The 11,743-nt window shown below is 46.6% G+C and overlaps 1 protein-coding gene across 4 annotated transcripts in view; it reads left to right on the forward strand.

Moving 5' to 3' along the window:
* The first annotated feature begins 1,339 nt into the window (after nucleotides 1-1,339).
* Tdp1 (tyrosyl-DNA phosphodiesterase 1) overlaps nucleotides 1,340-11,743 on the forward strand; it is a 75,457-nt gene continuing 65,053 nt past the window's right edge. For 3 of the 4 annotated variants that reach the window (XR_778715.3, XM_010616286.3, XM_010616287.3), the window contains exons 1-4: nucleotides 1,341-1,430; nucleotides 6,109-6,671; nucleotides 8,513-8,556; nucleotides 9,702-9,757. Coding sequence is in view for 3 of the 4 variants with exons in the window: in XM_010616286.3 (XP_010614588.1) it covers nucleotides 6,116-6,671; nucleotides 8,513-8,556; nucleotides 9,702-9,757 (656 nt within the window). In the remaining variant the exon portion in view is untranslated. Of the gene's footprint in view, nucleotides 1,431-6,108; nucleotides 6,672-8,512; nucleotides 8,557-9,701; nucleotides 9,758-11,743 lie in introns of all 4 variants that reach the window. The other variant, XM_033766756.1, reaches the window with a different exon arrangement.

Consider the following 11,743-nt stretch of genomic DNA (forward strand, 5'->3'; position numbering starts at 1 on the left):
TTCACAGTCGCCCTCCGGACACCTACTTCCACCCACTTCCTGTGCTCCGAGGGGCTGGCGTCCCACGTCCGCGGCCGGGCCCCAGCTTCAGAGAGAGCCATAGAAACCTCCACCCCTAATTCTACACAGGGGAACAGCTCTAGCCTTCCGTGACCACGCCCACTGCGCCTCAGGAAGCTGAACTGCCGCGCAACTCCAACATCTGCTCCCATTGGACAGCCTGCGAGCCACTGGTGTTGATCCTGCAGTATTATTGGCCAGCAGCTTTGTTTAACAACGTTGCTGTGGACCAGTCTATGACGGCAGTTCCAAGACCGCCTCCAGCACTCGGCTCCGCCCCCTGCCTACAGTCCTTTAACTCTTTGCGCACCGCGGGATACTCAGAGCATCTACTGGCTTCTCCTACACCTCTTGGTTCAGATTCACCCTACCAAATTTACAGTTAATTTCTTTAGATTATTTTGATCCACGGCTAGGCTAGACATCTCGAGAGACAGAAGAGGAGTGAAAACAGAAGCAAAAAGAACCAAACAAGTCGAGCCAAGTTCAGGATTCTTGTTTAAATCAGGGAATCATTGGGATCTAGCTACTACATTTGTTGTTTGTTTTTCCCAGTTTAAAGAGTGTTTTGTCCTCCAGAAAACCTCAACAAGTAGCGCAGTGTCTTCCACAAAAGAGACCTGCAATAAGCAAATGAAAGGAGCTGTCAGGATGCTTATACAGACGTACACCGAAACTCCGCGCTCTGGACGTGCTGTCTGGCTGGAGGGAGAAGCCAGAAAGAAATACATAGCATAAACAGCGTGAGGCCCAAATTCCATCGCATAATCCGCATTAGAAGAGAATAACATGGAAGAGTTCGCTTTCCAGAGGGTTTTATCTCAGACCCCTCTATTCTTTTGGCAACGAGGTAAAATTAACACACACACACACACACACACACACACACACACACACACACACCTGTTTCAAGGAAGAAACAGACATTCGAGGCTCTGAGTCTGGCAGGATGTCGTTTAACATTTTACTTCACAGCAGGATTAAAATCCGTGCTCCAAAACGCAGATCTCCCCCCAAGTCCGAAACTCATTCTCCACCAGCCTGGGGCTTCCTGGGAGCCTGAAGCTGTCCCTGCAATCCACATAAAGGGGCTCGAGTTTTGCTAATTAACTGAGAGAAAAGCTAGAGAAGACCTTCCTGTCTCTTCCTTTTTTAGAAGTCGCCAAGAGGTGACCTTAGACCTCCCACTCCGTCCGCGCCCCCCAGGGAACGCACTCAGGCGTCACTCTGGACGGGCGGGCTTTAGGACCTAGAAGTCGGCTTCTGCGGAGCGGAAGCGGCGCGGGATGCGGCCGGAGGGTTTGAACGGTGCGCAGGCGCGTAGGCGGCGCCGGGCGCGATCCGTGCTGCGGAGGACTCTGCGAGCTCGGGTGAGTGCGGGTGCCGGACCGGCGTGGTGTCCTCAAGACTGCGGTGATCACGGGGCGCTGGGCACTGGAGCCGGCGGGTCCGTGGATGGCCTGCTAGGATGGAACTGGACAGCGAGAGCGGAATGCAGCCTGGGGTGGGGGTGGGGAGGTACTGGACGGGGTCCTCTCTATCCCGGGCCTCGGTTCCCGGCAATGATCGCGTCTTTTAGGCGGTGCGCCGACGGGTCTCCGCCCCGGAGTGTGGGGCGCAGGGCTTGGAGCTCGGCTTAGGAGGGGATCTTCTCGCACCGCCAGTCGCAATATCTCATTTTGAGCGCTCACCCTAGCCAGACTCTTAACCTTTCTGTGCCCAATTTATCCCCAAAGGGACCGTCGTGGTCCCTAGTGTCCCGTTACGCGCGTGCATTGAGTTTGCACCCGGAAAAGCTCCTGACCCGAGTGAGTACACAGAAGAGTTGCCAGCGGACACGCCCTTCCTCGGCGTACCCCTAAATCAGCCCGCCTCACCCCTTGCTCTCTGCCTTTCGCACCCTCGCAGCCCCTGCAGGAGCCTTCTCTCTGACGCTTTCATCCCTCTTGAAACCATCCCCCACAGAATTAAACGTAATAGTCTGACAAGGGAAATTGGGCATAGGTACTCCCCTTATTACTCCCTGTCCAGCACTTAATACCTAGTAGCTACTCAATAAATATGTGTTGAGGAGGAAGCCTGGGAGATGAGTATGCTCCCCATTTTACAGATGAGGAGTCTTAAGGCCGAACAGTTGCATCAGCATGGCACCCAAACCCACCTGATGGTCTGCAAGCTCAGAGAAGGAACAACTGGAGGGGGGTCAACTTTGTTTCAGCTACGTGGGGTAAGGTGTGGGGAGAAGAAGCACTTGGAGATCTAAATGTAGTACGGTTTTGGTTTGTGGAACTGAAGATCAAATCCAGTGGCCCTGAGCTACATTCCCAGCCCCTTTTCTTTTTATTTTTTATTTGGAGACAGCATTTTTTGGAAGTCCTTAATAAAAGCTCTGACAGTACTCTGAGTTGGCATTTGGTAGAATTAGAATTTCACCTTCACACAGTATTTGCCAAATTTCATTCACTCACCTGCTTCCGCCCCAGTTTTTGTTTTATTCTCTTAACACATATGCCGCTGTCTACTTAACATTTACTTAAACGCTGTCACTTTACATAAATATGGCCTTTTAAAAATACATTTTATTTTGCTGTTCTAACTAGTGAAGCCACAAGCTACCTTCTGCTGACAGTAAACAAAAGTGTTATTGATGCTTGCAGAAGCAGCCTGCTGTTTGCTCAAAAACAAGATTAAAAGCGTCTCTACACCACCACAGCTTTCTCCTCGATTTAAGCAGAGTGGACTGAAATGGGAAAGGGAGTTTATTTTCATAGTGTGACGTTAATAAGTATCAGATTGCAGGCACCTGCATGTGGGAAACACTAGGCTGCCCACTTGTACTGTAACATGCTCACTGTCAGCTCATTGTCAACGCACCGAACTAAAAATGTGGCTGTCCAGGAGACCGTAAGCCATGAAAGGAAAACTCTTGAGATCGACACTTGGCAAACTCTGCGCATCAATCATGAAAGCTCTCTGGCCTGTTGGGAACCCGATCCTGAGAAGGAAGTAGAATTCGGATGCTGGTGACCACATCCAGTTCTCCACAGCCAGTCAGTTCTGGATTGATCTTGACCCTTACCAGCAGCTCCTCTTCCACAGACAAGCCTTGATTGCCTTGGCTAGGCTTGGTGGGGCAAGCCTGTGATCCCAGCGCTTGGGAGGCTGAGTTCCAGGCCATCCTGGGCTACACAGTTCAAGGCCATCCTGGAATACTTAGACCCTGCCTCAAAAAAAAAAAAAAAAAAAAAAAAAAAAATTGTAACCTGCTAGACTTAATGATGAGGCACAATTTTATTAGTGTATTTGCAAGAGTTCTTTGATTTAGCTAAAAAACTGTCCAGCAGATTTTTCAGTGTCAGCAGGCTCCAAGCTTAAACTATGAATCCAGTGGAACCAGAAAAGGGGCTTTGTCCAGAAAAGGAAATGCCTTTTTCAAGCCTTTGTTTTATTGTCTTACTTTGTTGGCAGGAAGCCCACCCCCGCCTATGGTTCTAAAAAATATAGATAAAATTGAAAACTTAAGTTCACAATCACTAAAGACTTTGCTTACAGAGTTCTCAGGATAGGGGGAGTCTGTCTTACTAATACACCAACACAGGTCACAGTACCCAGAGCTAACTATTAAACATACAATATTTACCTAAATTTAAATTTCCATTTTCCACTGTTTTAGGTTCTATTGTAAAACACTTAGAGTTGTGTATGTTTGGAGTGTCTTTGGCTCCTTCCTTCACCACAAAGGAAGGTATACAGGACTGAAGGTTTTCAGAGTCTGTTCTTTTTTAGAGTAAGGAAATTACATATAAATTAAGGTTGCTATATCTTGAAGTTATAATCATAGGAACAATTTGTGGTATTACCCACAGTGTGATTAAAAATATGGTGAAGTGGGGCATGGTAGCACACACCTGTAATCCCAGCACGCAGGAGGCTGAGGCAGAAGGATGACCATGAGTTTAAGGCCAGTCTAGACCACATAGTTCAAGGCCAGCCTGCACTACAAAGCGAGACACTATCTCAGAAAACCAAAATATGTATGTGATATATACTATCTATATAATATACTATAGCACAGACTTTTGTAATTTTCCTTAAGATTTATGGGCCCTTTTAAAATGATGGGCCCCAGCAGTCACAGGAAAACATGTAGGCACCACAGTTTAGTGATCACAGGTTTCAAAAATGCAACTTCCTCTCAAGATAGCCACCATTTCCTCCTACAAGCCTCACAAAAATCCCCAGCCTGTAAGAGGGCCACTTCTCTGGTCTTGGCGTACTCACCCTCCCTCTCAGGTTTTAATCCCAATAAAGCCTGTACTCTACTGTGGAGCTCCCTTTCCTCCACTTTTTTCCTAACAGGTTATTAATCTTTTGGAGGAAAGGGGATTGGATTGAACCCAGGGCCTTTGTGCTGAGCTGCATCCCAAGCCCCCCCTCCAACTTTGAGACAGATTCCTTCAAACTTGGTAATCGTCCTGCATCTGCCTTCCAAAAATGTTGGGATTGTAGGCTTGCACCACCACACGTGGCCACCACAAGTCTTTCTCTGCAGGTTTTCATAGCTTAATTTATGATATAGACTGAATTTTCTCACATTAGTCCTCATGGAAGTACTAAAGCAGGAAAGGAAAAATAAGATAGCAAGAAAATAGCAAAAACTGTAATTTTAAAATTGTACTTTTAATTTTTTTTTAAAAACCCTGCAGATTCAGGAAACAAACCCAGTCAAAAAATTACTAAGGTCCTTAAAGATACAGTAAACCTGGGCCACACTGCCTTTGCCCTGTAAATGGGCCTTTTATTCACCTGGGCATCACCCAGAATGGGCCCTCACACTTCCCAGCAGAAGGCTGTCACCTTTTACCTGTAATTTGAGTCTACTCTTTTTATAGACTCACAAGTTCTACAAATTCCCACTCCCCAACCTCCCCATAAATATACAAGGTTAAGACCATAAACTTTCTCTCTTTCTCTCTCTCTCTCTGTCTGTCTCTCTGTCTCTGTGTCCCTCTCCCTCCACTCTATTTCTTTGTGTATTTTTAAAATTTTGCCTCATTTCCTTATGCCTCTTCTGGACACATCCTGAAATTCTTTTTCTGTGATGGATGTCAGCGGACCTGCGACCTGTCCCCTGGGTGGGGTGAGTCAGGGCTCCCGGTCTTCTCTGACAGGGACACCGGCCACTGACGATCCCTAGAGAGAGGACACAGCTTCTGAGGGCCTTGCTAAGCTTAGGAGTGAGACTAACCTCATCACTGAAGTCCTGCGAGTGTCTAACAAGTAAAAGAGCTAAAAGTTCCAATTTGACCTTAAACATCTGAACGTAGAACTACTCTTGAAAATGACTTTAAACCCAAGCACCTGTTACAAGTGCCAGAGTTAAGGGTAAACGTTTTGTTCTGTTTTCGCAGTTGGCTCCAGCTGCCTTTCCTGGGGCATCTAAGAGAACAGGATTCCTTTGGAAAGACAAAAATGAGGACTGATACAGTCACCAAGATTTTTGCCGTAGCCAACCCTTTGGACTGGCCGCGGATCTCAGGTCCCTCCTGCTCCAGGCGCCACGCTGGGGGTCCTAGACCCGCTGACCCAGGGGTGAACATGATGAGGCGTCCGTTCAACATGTGGGCGTCAGGGGGCGCTCACCTCTAGTAGGCAGAGGAGTCCTCGCCTCTTGGTCATCTCCCCTTCATTCACGCAAACGGCACAAGCAATCACAGTAACACAAGATTCATCTGCTTTCCAGTATCCATTAGTACGTGCTCAGCTAAACAACTTAACCTTTACCTATTAGGCAGTCAACCCAGAGTGCAGCCTTTCTCCCTTGTGCTCACAGGGGCGGCCAATTAGGCCTCAGTTCTCCTCTGGTTTCTGATATTTTGCTGGTAATTTTTCAACTTCTTGTAGATTCTGATAACAGTTACAGGGCTCGGTCTCTTGTCCGAAGGCTGTGTGTGGGAGAAGTTCATCTGAAGGGAATTCGAGAACCATCAGGTGATTTCACCAATGTCCTAGGGAACGGGAAATAATGTTTCTGCCTTTCCTTTGCAGAAGCGCAATGTCTCAGGAAGGCAGTTATGGGCGGTGGACAATATCCAGTAGTGACAGTGAGGATGAAAAGCCCAAACCAGACAAGCCCTCTACCTCTTCCATCCCCCGTGCTGGGCAGGGAGCAGCAAAGGAGCTGAGCTACACCTGCTCCGAGGCTCGGAAAGCTGCACACAAGAGGCAGATCTCACCGGTGAAATTCGGCCACGCAGATTCGGTTTCACCTTCCAAAAAGCAGAGAAGTAGTTCCCAGGAAGACCTCGGCTGGTGTCTCTCCAGCAGCGACGATGAGCGCGAACCGCACATGCGGCAAACGCAGGCTGAGCCCGCAGTGGTCAAAGAGGAAAAAGATATCCCCACTCCCAAAGATGGTGCTGCTCAGAGAACTGGAAATCACGGCTCTCCTGCCCACTACGGGCTCCAAGAGGAGGAAGACGAGTGTGAGACGTCAGGGGAAGGCCAGGATATTTGGGACATGTTGGATAAAGGGAACCCTTTCCAGTTCTACCTCACCAGAGTCTCGGGAATCAAGCCGAAATACAACTCCAAAGCCCTCCACATCAAAGGTAAGGATGCAGGGCGACCAGGAGTTGTAGAGTGACACCGAGAGTGTTCTCCCTGTAAATCCAGGTGAAAAGCCTGGCCTGAGCTACAACAACCCTCCCTCATGGGCTTCACTATTCCCAGGGGGCAGTAGCAGGAGCTTGATTGAGAGTCAAAGGCACAGATTGGCAGGCTCGCTATTCATTTGCTCTCTTACTACACGAGACCTGACCTCCAGATAGCCACGCGCACCCCTTCAGCTTGGGGATTCAGAAAAACAGGAGCCAGGATGGGACGTACCAGCACGGTATATTCACATGGCAGAAACACACAGTAAATATTACTAGCCTTCTCTCAGATGAGCTTTTCTTCTGGCTGGTATTCAAGAGTACGTTGTCTTCTGTCAACAGTATTTCTGTATATAAGATATATAATTGTGCGTTTTATTTCTTCTGCGTGATATATAAATGTTGGTGCATTCAATCCTGTACCGTAGCAAGTTGAGTTCTGTAGTTTTTCACTTTGAGAGTTTCTTACCTAATAGGTACTTTGAAGGACCATGACAGTTGTCAGGGTTTTTTTGTTTGTTTTAAGAGAGATTAGCACAGGAAATAAGAGAACTCTGCAAAGTTTGGTTGTATGAAATAAAGTGATAAAGATGTTCTGAGCACAAGCTGTTCAGGAAGGGAGATAGCATGAAAAGCTTTCACCCAGACTTTAATCCTTGAAGCAGCTTTATGAGTAGATGTTCCAGTTGTCCTCCTTGTATGAGTGACAGAGCTGCAGTTTAGAAAAGTTAAATACACTGCCCAAGGTCACAGCTGGTCAGTGGTACAGCTTCGACTTGAATCGGGCATACAGCATCCAAAACCGTGCTGTTTGAGACACCACATTAACATACACCATAATTGTGGGTTGTCTAGAAGATGACTCAGCAGAAGGGGGACATCAGATGGTCCTTGAAAGAGGGTGGAACTGGCACAGGTAGAGATGCTGGTGGGGGCCAAATGGAACAATGTATGGCAGTTTACCTCTTGATAAGGTAAGAACTTCCCTAGAAGCATTTGCTTGTTATTTTAAAATCTTCGTACCCCAGCATCTATCTCAATGCCTAGGAGACAGGAAGCACTCAGTGAATACCTGTAAACTAGGTAAAGGAGCCCCTACTCTTCATCCTCAGAGGCAGTGTAGCTGGTAAGAGCAAGCTGGAACCGGACATCCTAGATCCAGCTTGGACTCTGCCCCTTCCGGCTGTGTGGTCTTATGCAGCTTCCAAAGGAGACTTGTCCACTGGGAGGAGTAAGAGCTAATATGTGGGTAGTGCTGGGCACCTACACGTCCTGCACACGTACAGCAGATAGGATTGAAGGTGGAGATGACCAAGGGCTAACTTGTGTCACTCACGAGCAGGAAATGTTCTGGTCTAATGTAAAGTGTCGGTGCCAAATGGGATCTCCTTAGCAGTGACCAGGAACTCCAGGGGTGTGAGTTTAGAACTGTGGGAATCAAGGGCTCAAAGACGCCAGAGAGGCACTGGGGTGGCAAACGGGTACCTGAAGGAGGTAAGGATTCAGAGATCTGGAAAGAAGAGGTATCATGACCACTGGTGTTGACAGTCACCCAGTACTGAAGCTGTGGATTTTAGTTTTGCATTGTGCTTTATAAAAGAATGTATAATTAAACATTACCACAGGGAAAGTTTTTCTTAGATTTTCTGAAACATTAAAGCCTAGCTTTGTGATAGTCTTCGCTTTATTGTTTTCTGAGCCAAGTCTCAATGGTTGGTAACTATTCAGTAAGTTAGTTGTGATTGTTATGACTGCAGGACTTTGGTCTGAGTGTGAATTGTGTTTCTTCTTTGTAGATATTTTATCTCCTCTATTTGGGACACTTGTTTCCTCAGCTCAGGTGAGTTTTATGGGTATGCTGTTTTTTACTCAGGTGAAAACAAATTATTAAACAATTTTATAAGAAAGTATGAGAGGTGAGGATGTGTCTCAGTGCAGTGCAGAGTCCCCGAGACAGATTGTGCCTAGCTAGAGACGCACCAGGTGCCACAGTTGTAGGCTCACGGGGCATGGAATGTCGATGTCACTATTGGTAAAGGTGCCTGACTCTTGATCAGACCACGAAGACCAACCAAGAAGTCACTTGGAACACTGATGATCCTTTAGGACTGTTGTGCTGACCCCTGCGGAGGGGTGGATAAAGTGGTGAAGGCAAGTTTGATTTGACTTTTAAAAAGTATGCGATGCCCTACACCATCCAGAAAGGCATGAGTAGAAGTTATAGGTTCTTGTATGTTCCATGGCTCTTACCTGAATGAGCTGGTCCCTTCCAGTTGACAAATCACATTAACAGTGCCACGGAATAATCAGAAGAGAGGGCCGTGTCCCTCAAGCAAGCCAAGCTCCCTGTGCCCTTTGTATTTGGTTTGGCCTTGGGAGTCCTGGTCTCCAGATGGATTGGGGTGCACCTGTGAGTACTCCCAGCTAGACTGGGCTCCTATGTCCAGGATAGCCCCAGGCATGAGAAGGTCCGTGGGTAAGACCAACTTGTGTTCAGTATGAGACCGTTAACAGCCTAGTGAGTGCCCAGAGTCAAATATGTGTGTACTCAGCTAATCAGTTGGGTTGAAAGGAAATATCCTTTTCTAAAAGTTCTGGGATCTTTTACCCAGAATCTATCATTTTATAATCATTTAAAAGAAAAGGGATACATGTATAAGCCCCTTTATTTAAATTAATAGCAGGGCCGTTAGAAATAATGTAGCGATACCCTGTTGACAAGAACAAATGCTGCTGAACCATGTGGAGATAATTTACTTAGAACCTTTTTTTTTTTTTTGTACATTTAGCTGCAATCCTTTGACCATGTATTTCTTTAAGATAAAATGTAGGTTTATTTATGAGTATTGCAGCATAGCCATACAGGTTTATAAATTATATATGTAGTGCATTATTGTAGAATTTCTTTCAGTTTAATAAATGGTTCTTCTGAACGACTTGGCTGCGTAACCTGTGGCTTAGTTACTTTTCTTTTCCCCCATCTAGTTTAACTACTGCTTTGACGTGGACTGGCTTGTCAAACAGTATCCATCAGAATTCAGGTGAGTTCCATGAGCAACAGAGCACTGTAATAATAATAATAATAAATAAATAATAAAACTGGTTTGCTTTGAAACACTGTATTTCTCAGATGAAAGCCATCCATCTTTTTCAAGTATTTATTATGAAGCTATTGCAGTCATCCTGACATTAAGTCATTTTGAGCAAATAGCATTTTAAAGTCTATGTAATCACACGTTCTTTTAATAGATCAGAGCATTTTCCTCTGTGGTCTGTCCAGAAGTAGGCAAAGACAGACTCCCAAGTCAGATAACAGGATTCCACGCCCAATGTTAATAAGAAGGAAACAACCGTCTCCACGTGAGCCCGGAACTATACACCCACCAACACACGGCCAGGTGCAGCAACTTGGTGCTACCCTTTTCCTAAGAATCTCTGCGCTTCGCCAGTGATTATTTCTGCAGTTCTGGAGCTGAGAAGGAAGGTCGAGGGCCTTCCCTCGTCTAGGCTGTGGAGGTGATAACGTGCGGGCAGTTCATCAGCTGCATGTGAGGCAGCACAGACCGACAGATTGGCACAGTGACGTGCCCCCTGTCCTTGTTTCTAGCAATTTGTGCACAGGGGAAAAAAATGATTGCCAGGGTCCTCAGCGTTCTTGGTGCACTTAAGGCATCAGATTGTGGAAACCTTTGTCATTAGAGAGGGTAAAATGTTGCTGAAGTTTCCCAAGCAGTTTTGGCACTCAAGGGCTCCTGTTTAATTTAGAACACGAAGGATTAGTTTTAGCTGCGTGTTAATAGAAAACCCAAAACAGCAGTGGTTTAAACAAAACAGAAATTAGTTTTTCCAGCCCAAGAAGTCCAGATGGTATACGTTTCTTGTCTGCATTGGGGGATGCCATGGTTTTCTCCAGGATTTATCTGCCTGGTTTCTTTTTCTAGCTTTCTGTCCCACATAGTATGTGATTTCAGTGTTCAAAGTCCCCTACTGGTCCAGCATGGCAGCCAGAGCCTCAGTTCACTTGTTTGTGATACAGGTAGCAAGGAGGAAGAGAAGGAAGGGAGGGCTCCTGTCCCAGCCATGTGCCCTGAGCAACTGTCCTGCTGTCCCACACAGCACCTGCTTCTCCCTCATCAAGCAGAGCTCAGGTGCGTGAGAGCCAGCCCCCAAAGAGCCTAGGAATGTGACCTTTTCGTGAGCACAGCTTGTCCTGCAAAGACTCAGGGTACTGCTTGAAAGGAAAGACTGGATAGCTGGCACATGAGTGAGCTCAGCTGCCAGCCCCTTGGAACTGCATCCTCGAGTGTGGCCTGAGTATTTTCTGCTCTTCTTCCCTTTGCTTCTCAAAGACCTTGACATCACATGGCTCGCCTTTACAGTGTTGGTGAGGTGCACATTAAAATTTCTTTAGTGCCTTTTATGGGTGGAGTCTCTCTTGCAGCTGTATTTGGGATAGTCCTTATTGAGGTTGTTAGCGTAGCCTCTAATCCAGGATGGCAGGTGTCCCTATAAAAAGGGAAAACTTGGACATACACAGAGAAGACCCTGTAAAGATACAAAGAGGATGCCATCTACATGCCGGGGAGTGCCTGAGGCCACCTGCAGCCAGGCCAAGGCCCGGAACAGATCCTCCCTTTCAGCCCCCAGAACGCAGCAGCCCTGCCAACTTCGCAATCTCTGATTTCTTGTTTCCAGAGCTGTAAAACATCAAATTTCTATTTAAGCCATCTGACTTGTGGTGCTTTGTTACAGCAGCTATAGCAAACTTACACAGTGTCCACTAAATTCTAAGTCAAAGGACAGAAGTGTTCTTCCTCCTCTTCAAAACCCCCCTATTATGCAATGCATCTTGGGAATGTGGTCAAGAGCATTGTGAGGATAGAAAGTGTCAAGTTTACGTAACATCCACAGTTTAAAAACTTCCAGAGCGGGCGATTTAGCTCAGTGGTTCCAGTGCCTGCCTCACAAGTGCAAGGGCTGAAGTTCGATCCCTGGTACCAAAAAAAAAAAAAAAAAAAATTCCAACT

This window comes from Fukomys damarensis, unplaced genomic scaffold (genome assembly GCF_012274545.1).
Source record: "Fukomys damarensis isolate Sample0158 unplaced genomic scaffold, DMR_v1.0_HiC HiC_scaffold_21, whole genome shotgun sequence".
Classification (NCBI taxonomy): domain Eukaryota; kingdom Metazoa; phylum Chordata; class Mammalia; order Rodentia; family Bathyergidae; genus Fukomys; species Fukomys damarensis.